The 20,547-nt window shown below is 32.4% G+C and overlaps 1 protein-coding gene and 1 long non-coding RNA gene across 10 annotated transcripts; both read left to right on the top strand.

The window, feature by feature from the left end:
* The first annotated feature begins 52 nt into the window (after positions 1-52).
* On the top strand, positions 53-1,886 carry LOC109859718. The gene is made up of 3 exons (XR_002250739.1): positions 53-135; positions 1,369-1,478; positions 1,654-1,886. It is a non-coding gene; the product is annotated as an uncharacterized LOC109859718 (long non-coding RNA).
* Positions 1,887-2,746: 860 nt separating this feature from the next.
* Positions 2,747-20,167, top strand: LOC109859695 (diuretic hormone receptor-like). 9 transcript variants are annotated; one of them, XM_020438206.1, is made up of 14 exons: positions 2,748-3,190; positions 3,812-3,862; positions 4,555-5,414; positions 7,590-7,929; positions 14,675-14,861; positions 14,958-15,051; positions 15,270-15,363; positions 15,539-15,619; positions 16,167-16,243; positions 17,548-17,667; positions 17,829-18,014; positions 18,178-18,332; positions 18,419-18,464; positions 18,547-20,167. In XM_020438206.1, the coding sequence occupies exons 4-14, from the start codon at positions 7,632-7,634 to the stop codon at positions 18,640-18,642; spliced, it is 1,434 nt and encodes a 477-aa protein (XP_020293795.1). In that variant the 5' UTR covers positions 2,748-3,190; positions 3,812-3,862; positions 4,555-5,414; positions 7,590-7,631; the 3' UTR covers positions 18,643-20,167. The 9 variants fall into 9 exon arrangements, with proteins under 9 accessions (XP_020293794.1, XP_020293795.1, XP_020293792.1 ...); XM_020438203.1 differs by lacking the exon at positions 4,555-5,414 and adding an exon at positions 7,087-7,299 and having other exon boundaries at positions 18,419-18,650; XM_020438198.1 differs by having other exon boundaries at positions 18,419-18,650.
* Positions 20,168-20,547: the final 380 nt, after the last annotated feature.

Below are 20,547 nucleotides of genomic sequence, written 5' to 3'. Positions count from 1 at the left end.
GACTTGTGGCGCGCGTTTACGTTGCCACCATGATAAACAGAATGGAACAGAACAGTGTGGGCAACCGTCTATTTCGGCTAATATCGATCAATGCAATGTTAATCGACCAATCGAGTTGGATGGAATTAATTGAAGGTTGGTTCGACGAACAAGATAAGTACAAAATATAACAAACTTTATTTTTATTATTCAGTATATATTTAATAAACAACTTTAATTTTCAAACAAGTTTGTCGCAGTATAATTTTGTCTGGGATAAGAAGAAGAATTAGGGCCTAAGCACAATAGAGAAAATATTAGGAATAAGAATTAGAAATAGAAGAGAGAGTTAAAAGTACTATACAATGACAAAAAATAAAATATAACATAACATATAAATACAGGAAGTATGTCATGGTTACATGATATTCGGCTTATATTTAAATGTTATATTTTATTTTTTCGCATTGAACATTACATTTAGCCTTTGTTTTTAATTTCTATTTCTAATATTTTCTCTATTGTGCTCAGGCCCTTACACTACAGAGTGGATATTGAATTAACAAAAATATAAACGTCAATTATATGTTTAATATCATTATGATAAAATTTATTGTAAATAGAATAGTGTCTATAAAATAGTGTAAATAATATAATGTCTGATTTTAAAGTTACAATAATATTTGGACACACACACTTTGCTTCGCTTATTATTTTAAATAACTTAATTAAAGTATATGGGTGCTTTTTCACAGCGACGCAAGTCGACACAAAGGTCATTCTGTCCTTGTTCGATATTCAATAAGAAACAAAAAAAAAACAGAGTGACTCTTGTATCGACTTGTATCACTATAACAATAGAAAGCACTCTATGTTTGTAAATATTGTAGTCTGAATACATCAAACCTCAGAAAGCCAGTAAAGCCTATGTCACACTACGGATTGGGATTGAGATTGGGTTGAAATTTGACCAATCAGAAGAAAGAAAATCAATCCTAAGTTTACTGATCTTCGCTCTGATTGACCAAATTGCAATCCAATTTCAATCCAAATCCGTAGTGTGACATAGGCTTAAAACTTGTCTGAATAAAATACTAAAATTATTCACTCTGTGTGTGTGTGTGTGTGTGTGTGTACCCACACAAAAATATCAAAACAAAAATTCCATTAGACATCTATTATAGATATCGCAGCTGTTGACGTCTAATGGACGTCTAATAGAGTTTTTGTTCTGTGTAGGTAATCACCAGATGTAATATATAATATATGTAATAATATAATACATATAACAAAATAAAATTGTATAAACTGTGAGTTAAAGTGATTCTATATATGATTTCTCGTATTTTTCATACGGAAAATGACTAAAATAATTTAAACATCTTTTAGATATCTGGTGTCTTTCGAACTTCTGTACTGTCTGGGTTGACTGTTGATGATAAATCGAAGAAGTTTGATTACCTCTTCGCCGTAAAAATGACCTTAAAAATGACCTACAAGTAAGACAGACTGGGTCTGTGAAATTCACGCGACTTTAAAATCGAATATTTCTGCGAAAAATCAATATTTTTTTGAATCAAAAGTTTGAACAATATTGCGTCAAAAAAACAAATTGAAAAAATTCTCTGGTAGTTTTGAAGATATAAGCGTTTAAAAAAAACTAATTTTTTCTAGAAACGCTGATACGCAAGTTTTGAGTCGTCTGGAAGACCTATGTCTCCCAGATGCAGGCGAAGAGTTAATAGAGAAAAACAAAAATAATAAGTAACAGAGAAAGCATCAAATAATGTGAACAGAAATATTACTTACGACTACAATATAATCGATTGTGATAAATAACTACAGAATAAAATTAATCGTAGTTATTATGATTTTGTGTTTGAGTTACAATCTGTCGAGTATTATTATTAATGTATAGATATAATACACACGTAATGTAATGATAATGACGATTGAAAGCCGCGTAAAGAAATATTTATATGTATATAGTCATTTTGACATGTGACCAAAAAGATATCGTCATGCAAATCAATTTATTTTTTTTTTTCTGCCTTTATCCTGATTTTACAGCTGATACGGCTACATATTTATGTTTTGAGTGTTATCAGCATTCTATCGACGACACAATGTCCAACACAAAATAAAAATCTCATCAGATCAATATCAATTAAACGTTCACATTTTCTTGTCAGCAATGTCTAATGGATAAAATCTCTAATGAAGTTTCTTGTAGATTTTTGTTCTGTGTGAAGTTGTATTGTGTACTTTGCAATTTAGGTTCACAAGCCTAAATTACAAATAAAGTATACAATACCAATGTATAAATATCAAGATAACGATATTCTGTGGCAACAGTGTATCAGGAATATTTGACGTTTACTTTAAGTCATTATTTAGTCAATTGACTTTAGTCACACATAATAACGAAAACTGACCTTTTTATTGTTATTGGCGCCTACTGGCGTTTAACTAAATTGTAAGCTTTGTCATATGTTAGCGCCTTCAGACGTTTGGTACTTGTTATCAGCATTCATATATCTTTATATTAATTCAATTCAACTTTGATGACTTTTATGCTTTCTACCGAATGCGCGAAAAGTTTCGCCATTTGTAGCATCGATCGCGGCTAAACGTTCGTTCTCTGTCACACACGCTCTGCATTAGAATTCTATGCCACAGCGAAAGGGTTACATTGACATTATAATGATGAAATCTTGCTATTTTAGAAGATATTTCTTCCTTAATTGTTTTATTTTAAGTTTTTTTTTTTTTTTAATTGTAAAGATATACATGTGGCATAGCGCATTGTACGTGAAAAGCGCACGTTGTAGATAGAAAATAACCCTAAATTATTTTAGCTATCTTTTAGATATCTTTACGACATCTTTCAGATTCTGGTGTTGTCTGGAAAAATACATTTACAAATCATGCTAAATAGCATCAAACTTAGAATCGTTTGTGTTGAAACACATGAAGTCTTTAACATAATGTTTTCCATTTGTAAGCTGACCTCCGCGGAAAGAGCGTTCTCTTTGCGAGATGAACACATCACGTAAGACGGTGTTCTTTATTGATATAGTTAATATTTGATAGAGATAAAACTTTCTGGCGTGACTGAGATAAAATATGTCACACTCGCATAAATAGCGCATAACGCGAACAGTACGTTACAAGATAACATACGTTTTATGATATCAAAAGTGAGAAAAGGGTGAGAAAATATGTTTGTATAATATGTGTAGAAAAAAGGAGTGAGAGAAGTGAGTCAGTGTGGAACTTGTTAGGGAATTGATACAATTTAATCGAATAATTGTCAATTTTATATTATTCTGATAAAACGCGCGCTTTTATTTAAAACTTTTCTCTTTTGTCACATCGCATCCGCGGCGCACTAAAAGCAAAATGGATTTTAAAAGTATATATATATAGTATTTTGTATATCAAAACATTTGATGTTTTTCTCTGTACTATTTTTAACGATACGTAAAAGATAGCTGTGCATTAGTTTTATTTTGTTGTATGTAATGTGTGTTGTTAATTACTCATTTCGGAAAATACACATCTTTTGTTTACTTGGTGCTTTTTTTATCAATATAACAAAACGTAGAAAAGAAAAAGGTTTAATTGTTTGACGTGCTTTGTTTTCACATACAATTGTATATTTTAGCATGAATATGTAAAAAAAAAATATCGCGTGTGCACGTCAAACAACAATGTTAGTCGATAGTTGAAGCGATTGAAAAAAAAACGAGGGAATTAGAAAGAAAACAGAGCGTTGCGTAGTTTTAAAGCGATGTATTTATTTTGTATATGTGATCAGCTTTGGTTGCAGCTAAACAGATGTGTATTGGAGAAAAGAAAGAACGGAAGGAGACACGTGCATGTAAGTGAAAAAGATGGCTGTATTTACAATATACTTAGCACACATGTGCGGAATCAGGAAGAGCCGTTTAGTCGATTGAGAGTGCGGAGTACGTGCGGAGTGCGAATTGTTGAACAATCGACCGAGTCAATTTTCCATTTGAAATTCGCAGTTCTTGCGCGTTGCGCGAAATATCGCACAAAATGAGAGACGACATTTCTCTTACTTGATTTTCAATGACTTTTTCTATCGATGTAATATAAATTTATAATTGTCGCCTCAAAATTATATACATAGGAAATTATTGCTTTACGCTCTATGGGAAATTATTGCAAATATACATATGAATGCAAACTATGTGCGAAATGAAATATACGAGTTTGGAAATGATGCATTAAATGCGGATAGTACAAATTGAAAAGATTGTAAAATACGCTTTAAAATTAGTTAGATAAGCTTTCACTTTAAAACTTTCAATTAAAGTTGAGAAATTGTCACTTTTGTGCGAAAGTTCAGCTTCTTGATTGATCTCACTTGAGAAATTTTTTATCGTAATTAATCGCGAGTCAGGCAGAGATGTAAAGAAACCAATATCGCTTTTGTTTCTGACAGATTAATCTCTTAACGTGTGATTTATGTGGTATAATACGTAATATGTAACACGACATATGATATATGTGGTGATTAGATACAGATGGTATATGGTTTTTCAGCTTCGTTAACGATCTCATCAGGAATACAATGTCAAAAAAGAATGGAAAAAAGTACGCATGTCCGCTCCTTATCCTGCATTGTTCTGCACAAAGCTTCAGCTGTGTCCTTCTATCGGCTCCTACCACAGCTACCGTTTCAGAAAACTCATAATTGGATCATAGACATACAGATTTGATTACAAGATTGATACAATTATCATTTATATTGTGTGTGATAGTTAAAATTAATTAATTAAAAAATTAAGTGTAACAATTACATACCTGTGTTAGGTAGACACACACACACACACACACGCACATAATTTTATACAATTGGATCTGAAAATACCGTTCGCGGACGCAAGCGCCGCAAAGCCAACTTGGTCGTCGCGCAGAGCTGCGAAGGTGGTGGTCGGTGATGGTCCTCGCCCAGGAACACGTGCCGCTACTTGGCAGTCGCGTGTCGTCGGCGCCCGATAGATATGAGCTGACAGTGTAATATATTAGAAAACACTTGTCTTCTTGCGGTGAACCCTAACTGATTTAACGTAACAGAAAATTGGCACAGACTTGCTTTGTACTATACAAAAATCGTGTCCTGGTGAAATTTTGTATAACGATCATCGCCTATAAATAGAAACATTTTGTGAAAAAAATTAATCTTCAATCAAATCATCACTAAATAAACAAATAATAATAAAATTAACACATTATCGAGTGTATCGTACGTAATAAGTGTGCCGCATTTCATTGCAACGTTACGATTGTCTTCATGATTGTTAAACAGCTGTATTTCACAATCATCATCAAGCATAGATAACTGTTTGCAGAAAAGACACATTATCAAGTGATCGTCGTTGTTCTGCGGGGCAGTCACAACGGTAGGCTATTGAGCGAATCCCGATAAAATAAATATTTTAAACGACACGAAATGTGACTATCGTATTGTGTGTGATTACTCTATCCATCGTGCAATCATAATTAATTATTATCAATCCGTTATGATTGTATAAACATAACTTTTCGAGAAATTGCAGTTGAACAGCTGTTGCGCAACTGTTGAGATCAGTTGAAACAATATTGTTTGTGCGATAGAGTTCTTCCTGTAATCGAGAATTTTCAAGCGAGATACAGTGACTCGATCAGCTCGATTGAAACCATCGTACATTATTAGTATATTTCTTTGTACTTTTAGTTACAACAATTTTCATTGATACGTAATGAATTTCTCGCTATTTCCAGTTAACTGTAACATTCGTTTTGTTAAACGAAATACTGTTTGTACAGTGCAAAATGCTATATTGCACTATTAACTGCTACATGATATTCAGTTCATTATAATTCTCTGCGCATTTCACGCGCGTTCCTTATTTACACGAAATCGCAGCTCTGTAATTCTCGAAATGGACTCGACTAATGATGCTTGCCGCAATTTTCTCGCGGCATATAATTTCTCCAAACTTTTAATATATAAACACGTACAGAATCAAACAACAATACATAATTTATTAAATGAATAAACAATAATTAATTAAATTACAAGACACAACCTGGTATTTTCCACATGTGTAAAGATGAGAACACAATTAATATTTCTTAAACTTATTAACATTTGCTTTATTTTAACTCATTGTTTTGCACAATTTGATTTTGTAGATGTGATTCTTACATCATATTATATCATGTTATGATATTTTTTAATGTACGAATATATTAAACACTATTTCATTTTTACTCTCTTTATTTTCTCTGTATTTCTTAATGTTTTGTGCAAATTATTATTCTATAATAATTTGCACAAAATATATATATATATATATATATATATAATTTATATATGTACATATAACAATATTTTTATTGTTTAATTACTTAATTGTGTGGAAAGAACTAAAATTGCCGTATAAAGAACGAGATTCGCCATTTCGTTGCGTGAGGGCAATAAGTTTTATCCCCGTGCACTTACATATAAAACCTCGACGATAGTATCGAAAGAGATAATTACCGATAAATCTCTCGCTGAGTGCGCTGCACAGTAATCGCTTTTAAATTAGCGATCCGGAACTCATTTCCAGAGTACGACGAAGTAACGCGACTCTCGCGAAGATTAAGGAAGCGTGAGTACATCGGCTTGAGGATTAATAAGAAACGTGGGATGTCTTTGATATATAAACAAAAAACTACAAGAATACATTTAGAGCGATATTAGCAGTCGTTATTTTTTTCCAGATATAAAACCGTCTTATTTATATATGTGTGCATAGAATTATACGTACAATACATATAAAACGTACATCTTAAATATATAAGATCCGATTATAAAGTACCCTACTTACTCTTAAAAAAATAATGTTCTTTTTTTATCTGACAAAAGTGCCTTTTACGTGACTTTGAGACTTTTTTTTGCGCAATCGGACCTTAGACAATCCAGATCCTGATGACACTCGGAGTGTTTGATCATCGTAGGTGTCACCTTCGCCCTTCTAGACTTTCCATTCTCTGAAATGACATGAGAGAGTGCTTTACGAATAATGGGAGAATGCGTTACCGTAGCTTCCAGTACAGTGGGTCTTCTGCAAGAGAGTGACTATTGCCATTGATGGTCGATGTTATTGATTTCGAGTATCCACGAGCTCTAACAGTATCCAAGTGGCACCTTCGTAGATCAAGAGAGCTTCAGGGTGGATAGTCGCAAACCGTTTGACAGTTAATTCAGATCTGTCTTGCATTCGAGCGTGAATGCGAGCTGACGGATCACGAAGAATAGTTAAGTCGAATATATTTCATCGAATGTGCGTCATATATATTTGTTTTTGTACGAATAAGTACTTCGAAAAAAAAAAAAAAACATCTTAAAACACTTTACGAATCACGGTTGTACATATTTTCAATACGAACGTAATTTTTGTCTTTTGTCTGTAAAATAATCGTTTTAGCTAATCGCAAAAATTCAGCAGCGAGACAGCAACAAGTATACGAATAACGCAAATAGAGAAGTGACGGAAAGATTCCGAAAGAAACGAAGCTATAAAGGACTTATTTCTTTTTTTTTCTAGAGTTTCTTGTTACCTCGAATCAAAGGATCTCAGTAAAGAAGGATGACAACACAACGAACCCAGGAGGCATTAGACTTATTATTTTCTGCAAACGGCACGAAGTCCACGGCCGACGGTAATTACGTACTGAACGCTTTAAAGTACATTAACGAGCGGAACGAGTCGTTCAACGCTGAACAGCTCAAGTGTCTTGAACTCGAGCAGAATCAAAACACACGGCAGGAGCAGGAATGCCAGGTAAACTGGGACACCATACTGTGCTGGCCCCGGACATCCCCTGGCACACTAGCCACCATCCCCTGTTTCGACGAACTCAATGGAATACCTTATGACAACACTCGTGAGTAGACATATGTCATAGCATCAATAATTCTAAATTGATCGGGAAACACTATTGTAATGACAATAAACCGAACTATAATGTGAATTCCATTTTTCTAAATATTTCGCACATAGTACGTATAATACGAACTTTTTTATACCGTGAAAAAAAGAATAAATAAATAAAAAACTTGTTAAATAAAGCAAGTTTAAATAAATTGTGAGCCAAATAATTCTCAAATAAGATAAATGTCCCAATGACAAGACATTTATTTAAAAAATAATTATTAGATATGTAAATATTAATCAAAATATTTTTTAAAATATATTTTTACTTTATTAGTATTTTCTAATTTTACACACAAATTGTTATAATTATTTCTTCAAAAATATCCGGCCAACAATACTTGTCCGGTTATTGAGACATTTATGCTTTTCTTTTCTTTTTCTATCATATCGTGCATCTTTAATCGCTCGCCGTTGAAAATGAAGTTGGAGATATCTTCGCTGTGCACACAATACTCATTTCATTGTCAACTTACTTTTTCATCCCTTTTCTTCTTTTAATCAAATACAAATTAAAGCAAGTTTATTCAACTTTATTTTGCGTATGTACATGTAACAATTGCGATATATCGCTGAGCGATATATCGATTCCCAAGTTAATTGATGGATTACAGTTTGAGATCTTCAGTCTTATACGTAATATAGGTCAGAGCTCCTAAAATTTATTATGTTATCAAAATTCATCGGAGAACTGCCATTGCGTCTTAGGAAGAATCTGTAATTGGTTTTCGAATCAGATCTTATCAAAGCAAACTTCTAGTATAAGCAAGTTTAGTCTGCTTAAAGTTTTATAAGATGCTTGCGTTTAACAACACCAACATTTTTAATGCCATTATTAAAACTTTAATTCCCTCCGAAATGCAATTAGACGTTTTTGTCTTCAAATTTGCGTGAAAACTGTACGATCTGAAAAGGAAAACAGTAATCTACTTGTGTTCTAGGAAAGATATTTTTCAACACTGTTCTTCTCCTGTTTCAAGATTATCTTACGTGGATTTAGGTTAATTTAAAGTTTAAAGGCGAATCTATTTTTCAACTAAACTACGTGCGTATAATTGTTGAAACAAATAAATAACCGAAAACAAATCTGCGAGTAATTACAACTAATAAGTATAAAAATAAACTTGTTTGCAAGAAAAACTAATTGTGATTATGGACAATTTTATTATTGTTCTTTATGTTTAAAATCAAATCGGTTATCTGAATTTTCAGACACTTAAGGTTTTTTTTATTGTCGTGACAAATGTCTGGAAATAAAACCGAGAAGACTTTCTCTTGGCTCGCGGCTTGTGAAATATAAAAAAGTTTTGTCTTTATTCTCCGCGAATTAGTTGTAGCAATTGAAAAAAAAAAAAAAAAGAAAATTAGACTCGAGAACATACACGACCTTGAACCGAAAATAAGATAATATATGATGTGAGGGAAGTTTTTCAAACATCTAGTTTAATCAACTGTGAGTTCGTGCAACTTGTCGAATTTGATATAAGAGAAAAAGAGAGAAAGAAAGAAAAAGAGAACATTTCTTTTTTTTATACTTGACTTGAAATATTATAATTGTCTGAGATCGCGTACAATTGCTTTTTTTTCTTCTGGAGAGAATTTTTCTGGATTTTAATCTATATATTACAAGTGAAGAAAGTTAGATTACACTGCATTAGCAACGGGTATGAGAATAATTAAATTGTGCAATCCACGTCGGTGTGCCATCGTCGTCGTCGTTGTCATCGTCTATGATGTCTAATGTAACGCGGTGTAAAACAATCAAATAAAACGCAGCGCGAACAAATCGACTTGCGGCGGAGACTGGGCAAAGTGCAAAGGCTCTGAAAATATCGATTTTAATTAAAGCGCCACCTCACAAGTACGCTGTTTGTTTCCTCTTTGGGCGTGAACTTTGAGAGCTCTATCCGTCTAAACCGATCGATTCGCGATCTCGCGTGAGTATGTAATATACATACACGTAGTTATCCGTTTTTATGATCGTGTAGTCGCGATCTCTTTTCTTTTGTTAGTCAATTATTTTTATTTTTATTTTGTTTTTTGGTTTTTTATTACGACGCTTCGTATTCATTCGAGTAAATGACATGTGACATGTGAACAATTAAAAGGACAAGTGAAAGGAAAAACAACGTGAAAAGTTAGCAATGGAACATCTATATATTTGGTGGATTAGAGTTTTTTTTTTTTTTTTGTACATATATACGAGAATAAGAGAGAGATTATGAACTCTGTGTGTACTGTACTTACAAAGGTTGGTCCGCCGTCTATCTCGAAGAGTATACCCGTGAACCACTCCGGGGTTATTCCAGAAGCATTACTAGTATTGCGATATAGAAGCACTCAAACCCTTCGCCTCGACGAGTTAAATTAATCAAGGCGCTACGCTTTCTCGCTGTAAACGAAATTATCCGCGAAAGAGCCAGACTGGTGCTATTCTGTTACACGTAATAAGGCTCGAAATGCGTACAGAAGAGTTTTAACATAATTTTTTTCTGTTTAAATTCCAACTTATTTCGAGAGCAACATTCATTTGTAAAGTGATTCGAGTAATGCCTCCTCTCTGGCACACATGGGCAATGCGCTTCATTTTTTATTGACGTTTTTTCATGAATGCGTTGAAGTTTGGTAACATTTGACGTAACAATGATATTGACAGTTGCTAAAAGTTGACATCAGTTTTTTTGCGGATTAATTGATAGTTTTTCAAAATATTTTGAATAAACTTGATTGTGCAAGAAATTAACGCGCTTGTTGGTCAGCGCGGTGCGTCTGGTTTAAATAATACTTTATTTAACTTTTTACTAACTTTATTTAGTATGTTTCGCGTACGGATCAAATAAACGATAGTATAAACAAAATTATCCAACTCCAGCGCGTTCTGTCTTCTGATCTGCAGCTGCCGATTCCATCGATAATTATTCAACAGTCCTAAATTGCTCGTATACACGAGCCACGTACACACCTGTATTTATACTCGGGATTCATGGAGAAACGCGTATACAATTTACATTATCGTACAACTGTTAATTAGAACAGCTTCTGAACATTTCGATGAGAAAAGAAATGATTTTTTTTTACGCGATGCACATAACTTTGGGATTTTTTTTTAATATATAGAGATTTTTTAAAAATATGTAAAGTAGTTTAGGTTTCAAGAAAATATAATAATTTTTTCTAAATGAATAAAACTGATTTATATTGCAATCTCTTTTGCGAAATATTCAAATTTTGGAATTTTTAGTCAAATTGAGATTAAGTATCTCAATTGCAACTCATCTTGCTTCATCTTTCTTCAGTTTTAACGCACATCCGCGTAACGTGTCCGGATAAGATAATGGCGTTGTATGCAATTTCGAAGTACGAGAAGTCAGCGAGAACGTGTGTTGTTTGCTGATAAGACTGAGTATACATGAGATGTAACTTGCAAAGTTTAGATAATCTTGTTAAATTAATGCAAAAAAGAGAAAATACTTTATTACAATATGAACAAATATCCATGAAAAGAAAACACTGAAGGAGGTTGTTCAATTGAAAAGAAAGAAGATAAAAGTTTATCTGATTGCATGAAATTTAATAGCATGTCATGTACATGGTTTGGAAATTTAATGCTGTGTGTTGAACAGCGTGAATTATCTTATACATTCAAGAGTAGTAACTCGTCCAATTGTCGATGTGTCATCAAGTTTATTGGTTTCACTATTATTGCTGTAAAATACTATTTCCGCCAATAACACAAATGCTACTTTGTATTTCACTCGCAAATAACGTAACAAAATCGCATCTTTTGATGTTCCCATATTGCAACCTGTTTATAAAATAATTAAAGCGCAAAAGACTCGCAGGTCTTTTAACGTTACCGAAAAATACATCATACGTTGTATTATAAACATATGATTTACAGATATAAATTATTTTCTCGCTGTCGAGCGCAAAATTAGCGCAAAATAAAAGCGTTATGTGATAAAAAAAACTTTCTTTGTGTTTGACTTTTACGAAACATTTTGATATTTTGTCATGATAAAGGTGAATACGTAGATGCAACGTAAAATTAAATATTTTCAACACAACGAAAAGGACCAGTGTAACGATATTGCCACCGGCAGTTTAATTAATTTTATTCAATTTTCGTTGATAGAATGAAATTATCTTGCTACGTGATTACGTTTTGTGCTAAACCGAGGGAGCAACAGCGCGTTTCGTGTGAACGTGCACATTTTCTAATCAAACTGCAACAAACTCTTCCAAGAAAAGAAAAAGTTTTTTTGCTTCGACGACTATAAAATTCTCAAAGGTACAATTCATCCCCGAGAATGCACCTCTGCCAATGCTACAGCATTTTATTCCCTTGCGATAACATTAAAAGGAATACGAAATAAGGGGATGATATAAAAAGTACGTGTTTGTAAGATGTGCTTTAGTTACCTACATATATGTAATATTATATTTTGTGAAAATATAAGATAAATATGAGAAGCGAATTCTTATATTTATTTCTAAAATTAAATAAAAAAGTAATACGTTTTATTATTCGATATTTTTAACTTTACATTAATATATAAACGATACTTTAAACATTTTATCTATTTTATTATATGTGTTTTTATGCTAATCTATTGATAGAAATTTCAATTCACGACGCATTCCAATTATTTGTTATTGCTCGTTTGTGGCTAAAACGTTGTCGTGAACATTTGTTGTTTATTGATGCAAAATTGTTCGATTTCTGTTAGAGATAGGGAGAGAGAAAGAGAGAGAGGGAGAGAGAAAGAGAGAGAGAGAGAGAGAGAGAGAGTATTATTAAAGTAATGTAATAATGTTACTCTTATTTGATCTAAGGGAACGCAACACACACGCGAGCCGCAAATTTGCGCGGCACGGAGAAAATCGATGCATTATTATCGGCTGTAATTATCGATAGTTAGCGAAGTATCGATATGGAGGCCGGGAAACTTGTCGTATGAATAACGCTCTGATAATAATGTTAACATTGACGCTAAAATATATCAAAATATAAGTACTACAATAATGCGATTAAATAGTCAGTTTTTAGCGCGTTCTGCGAACACAAAATCGAATTAAAAAGAAAAATGAAATATTGCGCGCGATTGAATCACTAAAATCGTGCAAATTCGTTCATTAAATTTGCGAACATTGTGTGAGTTTTCTTTATTTCTCTTATCTCTTTATTCTCTGGAAACAAAGAGAACAACACATTGTTTTTGGTGGTAGTTTTTTTGGTACGCGTTCTAGATTACAGTTTGTTATCGCGAGAATACGTTTTTTGTTCTTGTTTCTCGTGACAATTAGATATTTTAATGAATGTATTTGGACGCGCTTGGAAGGAGACAATAAGAGAGATAGACCGGATTAAAAGTTGGAGCGACGGTTTTACTCAACTTTCAACATGCTTTCAACCTAAGTGTTGCATTACTACAGAAACGCAGCCTGAAAGAAACGTGATTTTTATTTTTCGTTTTCTTTTGTTGACCGCTAAATCTGAGATGCGCTTGAGAGACGTTATTTCCATGAAAATAAAAATTAATTTTCTCGGAAAAAATACACCGAGCTTGATATTTTTTGTTTATTTTAGCGTGAAGTAATTTCTGCCTTAATCTACTTCGTTACGTCATTGATTTACCAAACAACCTGTCTTTTTTCGAGTGTCTCCCGCTTCAGTACATATAGCAACCGTTCCGATTATTTCCGACCTATTATTGATTATTGAATTGTGTCGACACCTAGTAAGCATCTTCTCTACAATAACAGTTTGTGTATATGTATATATACATATAAAGATATATAAATATAAATATATATATATATATTTATACATACATAAACATTAGATTATTAGCATATAAATGCTGATGATTAGATAAAGAGATAATTTAAATGAGAAAAAATATTAATGTTTGTCTATTTTTTCCGTAACACATAAATAAAAATTAAATTAGACGAATAATAGTAGATAGATAACAAGATAGATAACAAGAAATAAGTAAATATATTATTATGGTAAATTATTTAAATTTATTTTAAAAATATATTATTATGGTAAATTATTTAAATTTATTTAAAAAATTGGAAAGAAATTTTGCGAAGCACATTAATAAAAAAAAAATGATACAAAGATATCGTATCTCTTGTCAATTTTATTTAGTCATTCATTCTTTTATCGCTCCCGAAGATTTTATCGTCATACTGGTCTAGATTGAGAAAACTATTAATAGATATGCAATACCGTGCTTCCTGGATCTCATTTGGTTGTTACGAGAACGATTTCTTTTGTCACGTATCGACTCATTCATCATTTGTGATTGTAAATAATGTAACGCAGGTAATATTCGCATCGTGGCATTGTGAAAAATTATTGGCAATTACCTTCTTTAATTATCTAGACTTATATAACATATGTTTTATATTTAGCGCACACGCGAGAGAAAGAGAGAGAGAGAGAGAGAGAGAGAGAGAGAGAGAAATGTCAAAAAAAAACATCATGCAAACACATTGTTGTGCAACGAGCGGAAAATATTAGTTCCCGATATTCAGTCGCAAAATTGCTCGATTTTAATTTTAAATTATTCGCACGCATCTGTAATATCTTATTTCTTTGTGAGAAAGCACGCTTTGCGCGCGCGAGGTAAACATGAGCGATCGCAACATACTGAACTATAATAGAAGATCACATTTATGTCCAGAAAACGCCAGTCGGTGGTGCAAGGGCAATGGGACATGGGACAATTATTCTAACTATTCTCTGTGTCGAGACCTACAAATGCCGGTCGTCGAGCCTGGAGTGGAAATCACGACAACGCTGTATTTTATCGGTTACAGCCTCTCCTTATTTACTCTGATAGTGGCCGTCTGCATATTTATCTATTACAAGTACATAAATATTTCAGCACGCTATTTATCGATTGATAGAACATTTTATTACACATGTATATATATGTAGAGTTCAAATATTTCATGTGTTTATAGAGAACTACGATGTCTCAGAAATCACATACACACGAATCTCATGTTCACGTACATTCTGGCTGACTTGACATGGATACTTACTACTGTTATGCAGGTGATTCTCACATTGTGTAGTTTTTTTTTTTTTTTTTTTTCTTTATTTCCGTTGTATAAAATCTTTTTTGTTTTATAATAATGCATTTATTATAAATGACTCTTTATATACGAGATTGAATAATACAAATAATTGCAAATTTATACAATATCTAAAATTCTTTAATTGCATCAAATATTACCTAAATATTACCTAAATATTAAATATTAAACTTCTAGATATCAATGAAAACGGATATACCAACCTGCGTAACGCTCTTCTCGCTCCTTCATTATTTCCATTTGACGAACTTTTTCTGGATGTTCGTAGAAGGTGAATAATGATTTTCCGTGACGATCGCGTTTTCTATCTACTAGACGGTAACGCAGTGTGTATTGCTTCGAAGCAATTTCACAAAGTGAAATTACCGCGCTGCACAAAAGAGCGCAACTAAAAACCACCTATTAAAACTATATTGTTCGAACTAAAGCGCGCTTCGCTTTTATAGGTTTATATCTATATCTGTTGGTCGTGAAAACATTTACTGGCGACAATATCAAGCTGAGATTCTGTCTAATCATCGGTTGGGGTAAGTAGGTACGATTAAGTAGTCTGTTTTATTAGACTAAAAAATTAATTAATAAATTTTATTAGATGAAAAAGCAGAAATAAATCTTTTTCCGAAATTATATAGGAAATTGTTCATTAAGCCTTGTGTTTGCGACCGATCCGGAAGACCAATCTGAGATTCCCGAGAGGAAATTGATTGATCGAATTGGTCGAGAGTGGCCGAATTGTTCAAATGCAATTTATCAATTCTTTCTTCGTTTGAGAATCTCAGACTGATTTTCAACGCGAATGCAAAAGCTTTTAGAACTTTTCCTTTTAGGCTTTTAACACCTCTGTAACACACAAGTAAACAAAAATAAACGACAAAAGGCGAATTTAGCCAAAACCACCCTCGTTGTTTGAACGTACGGAAATAGCACTTTAACAGTCGACACGTGTCAAATTTGCTTCGGTACTTGATTAGAAAACCACGGACAAACACGATCAGCGAGTTTAGTTCTATCTGCATTTAATTGCAAAAAATATCAATAATCGATACATAATTAATTTAAAAATATAACATTCAGGTATTCCAATATTGGTGATAGCTACGTGGGGAATTGCCAAGTCGCTGGATCAGAATGTCATGAAACAAGCTAACAAGGTAGGTGTGAATAAAAACGCGAGCGTCTCGCGGACGCGAATCCGACAGCGAATTTCCGTTCTCGTGGCACGAGGAATCTTTCATTTCCCGGTTAGTGACGGGTAGGGGGTTGATAGCAAATACGGTACCAAAAGTACCGATCGAAATTTCATCCATGCTCGTCTATTAACGGTACGTCCAACAACGTGACAAGGATGACACACGTTGGGAGGAGGTACAACGCCCACGTGGGAGACTTAGTCGGTATATTTCACGTCGGGTAGTTTACGTCCGTTACACATCGTTAAGCACGTACATTTAACGCGTTTACTTTTTCTTCGCCCGCTCGTAACAAGGCGTTTATTACACAAAGCCCATCTTCTAATGAAGAACATGATACCTCCATGTTTGATTTCAAGTTATTGGAAAACTTCGAGACTCCGAGATTCCCGAGCATAGAAACGTGAAACTCGGATATCTATACTCAACATGCACAACTTACAATCAAATAACAGTCTTTTGCGTACGTGTTTTGTTTTGTTTTTTTTATTTTTTATTTTTTATTTTGTTTTTTAATTGGGAAAGGATTTTTTTTAATCCAAGTTGCTACTTTTTTCTGAGTTTTTGTCCGGAGTTTTCGGCTCGCACAGAAAATCTTAAAGAGTAAAATTGTTGTTATTATATCGCTGAATTTTAGTACAGTCTTTTTTCTATATTTTTTTTTTTTTAATGCATAGCAATTGTATTAATTTTATTTCTACTTCTAGGAAAATGTACTGTTTCTTTGAAGTGTATTTACAACGCAAACACGATGCCACAAAATGATTGAAATATTTCCGGCATATACAAACCTATAAGTGTCCTAAATAAAAATGTTTATCATCATTTGGACGTCTTACAATGTATTCAAACCAAAAACGTGCACAAATCGCTGTTAATCGCGATTATTTGCCTGTAAACCATAAAATGTTTTCAAATTTATAGAGAGTACAGTAAATATGCGGACTATTCAATCAATCGCGTGTTTTTCGGTTAAAAAGTCGACTATACCGAGTGATTTAATCTAATATCGGTTTACAATTGACGTTTGTTATTCAGATAGAAAACCATTACTCTTCTAAAATTAAAGCCCCATTTTTTAAAAACTTACTAAAATCTTTTACTTTTTTTTATTTATATACAAAAACATATATCGGTTTGTTAGTAAAGTTTTTACGCTCAGATTTGATCTCAGCTTTATAAACATTTATCAATAGTTTACACACACACACACACACACACAGTGTTCAGAGTGCATTCATTGAAAAAATAATATTTGCCGGCAGGAAGAAGCGCTCTGGAAGCATTGTCCTTGGATGATACCACATCCTTACGACTGGTTTTATCAAGTACCCGCTATAACAGTTCTTGCAATAAACATGATGTTCCTTTTCATGATTATGTGGGTGAGTGAGTGTATCATATATATGTATTGTATGTATATCGCACGCTGAAATTAGTTTTGGAATATATGCTTACTTTTTAACATAAAAACTCATTCTTACATGTGCTGTTTTTAATAATATAAAAACATGCTAATATACACTGTATTGTGCGTTTATTGCAGGTGCTGATAACAAAGCTTTGGTCTGCCAATAACATGGAAACGCAGCAATATCGAAAAGCCAGCAAAGCTCTCTTGGTGTTGATACCGCTTCTGGGAGTGACGTACATTTTAGTCATAGCGGGACCTACGGAAGGCCAGGTCGCCAATGCGTTTTCCTATACGCGTGCGATTCTTCTTTCTATGCAGGTACGTGTATTTGCAAAGATGTATAAAAAAACCAAACCGATGAAAGTTTTTTTCAAACTAAAAGATAAATCGGGAAAATTGTAGTTAGACATTCTCGAAAATTTTATGTATTCGTTAAAAATATAAAAAATCATCGCTGTCAAATTCATTCTATTTCCTTCAGGGATTTCTTGTGGCGTTGTTTTACTGTTTTCTCAATACCGAAGTACAAAACGCAGTCAAGCATCACTTTGCACAATGGAACACCGAGCGAAATCTTGGTACCCGTCAGAGATATTATAACAATTGGTCTCCCCGTTCCAGAACCGAGAGCATAAGGTTCTCGTTTCACGTTTATCCTGAGTGATGGAAATTATTTAGCTTTAACTCGTTTTTTGTTTTTTTTTCTTATCATCGATTTACAGGTTGTACTGCCAACCGTCGAATCCATATGGAAAGCGAGAGTCTACGGTAAGTGAAACCACAACTACAACAGTGATAGGCCCGAATTCCACCACGACGTTTCTTGATAAATCTAAGAAGATTATTTCAGAGAACCACAATGAATGAGACTTCAGAAAACTCGCGAGAGAAATGCCAAAATTGGACGATTTCAACTTGCGTCGCTGATAAGCGACGTTCTTCATAAATGACATGTCCCCAGTTGCGTCATTTATGAAAAAACAAATTATCCTACTATAATTCCTATATATAATTCTTTTCCGTGACATCTTTGAAACATTTACTTCGGAGAGAATCTCAATTATATCATTTCAAACAAACATAGAATAATAAAATAGATTAATAAGATTGACAGGAATTGTTTTTAGCTTGTAAAATATCTGCATTTTAAATTATATTGCAGTATAATAGTTTTTTTTTTATCGTTTAAATATCATTAAAATAATTTTTGTTATGCATTACATGACAAATATATACAGCACTCATATTTTCATCCAAGTATAAGATTTTTATGTACAAATAACATTTCGTAATATTTACAACAGTAGTATTTTTTTAAATGGATTTCAAGCAAAATATTCCATAAATACAGTCAATGAGAACGTGGTATATTTTACGACAAATGATCAAAACTAGTATAAAATTTAATATACATTACGTTAAATATTGATCATATTTACGAGAGAGAGAGAGAGAAAGCTATAGCGATTTATCGTAATTTAACTTTAAATACATCGGTAAAACGAATACATGAAACGGTGCAAAGAATCAAATGTATGTAAATAATATAACGACTTCTACAAATACAAGGGAAAGAAACAAATGTATATTTATTATGTATATATAAAACTGACTTATAACAATTATATTAACAAAATGTTTATCCTTGTGTGTCGAAGTGTATACGTACCTACAATTTCTGAGGAGATCAGTATGTACATACATACATATATCATTTTACGATGTATACCGTGTGAGTTTTATATATATATATATATATATACACACACACACAATATATGTTGTTTCAAAACAACTTATAGTTAAATAACAGCTGTAAAAATTTGTTGTATGTTCTTACTTTTTTAACTTAAGCAATATAAATGTCCGTACGTATGTATGTATATATATATTTATGTTGTACAAAAAGATTTTAAAATTGTTATTGCAACACATTGTATAAACGTCGTAAATAAAACCTCTTTACATAATTCTATACGTTTAACTTCTTGAAGATGTGATGAGCAAAATATTTAAACAAAAAACCACAAAGACGTCACTATCTGTAAATAGTATCGTATACCTACCGTATATACTTATTCGGAATCTTCTCTTTTTGATATTCTACAGTTAATCAAACATAAATGCTACGAAAAAGATCGATACACATGGCACATTTTAAGAAAACAATTAAAATAAAATTTTTTAAATTAAGTAAAATTCCTTTGTAAGAAGCATAATATCTCTCTATAAATTGTCGTATATTTCTTATTAAAATTTATATTAAAACCTGTAAAACAGAGAAACAATTATAGTCACGCTAAAAAAACAAATATAAAATTAAAGCTTAGAAAAACCGGATACTTGACAGTTCGACCTTCAGTGAGCAAAAATCAGATCTGAACGGTCAAACTTCAAATATTGAAAAAAAGTTTACTTTGACATCTGTATATACATTTTGTTGAAATCTAACTTTACATTTCTTTATTAATGTTTTTTAATTTTACTTGAAATTACGTTAAATCGACAAATTATAATAAAAGTTTATTGTTAGTTTTAATTTTTATCAATACATTCTTATGCAATATTGAATTGTGTGATGTGTAATATTACATATCTGCAAATATATCACTGTGTTACAACATATATATATTTAACAAAATAAAAAATATTTAAATTTTTCTATAAATTCTGATGATTCTGAACTAAATATAATTTACTCCAAAAGCAGCTGCTTCGTATAAACTTCAAGATGAATAATATCTTTCTGGATGGTTGTTTCCTAAGTAATTAATGTTTTACATTTTAAATCTAACAGTAAATAACATTTACACAAGAGAATTTTATCTAGTTATTCTTTACTCTGAAATTA

Source organism: Pseudomyrmex gracilis, unplaced genomic scaffold (assembly GCF_002006095.1).
Source record: "Pseudomyrmex gracilis isolate BER0280 unplaced genomic scaffold, ASM200609v1 scaffold_279, whole genome shotgun sequence".
Taxonomy (NCBI): Eukaryota; Metazoa; Arthropoda; class Insecta; order Hymenoptera; family Formicidae; genus Pseudomyrmex; species Pseudomyrmex gracilis.
This window is presented reverse-complemented; position numbering and strand designations above follow the sequence as displayed.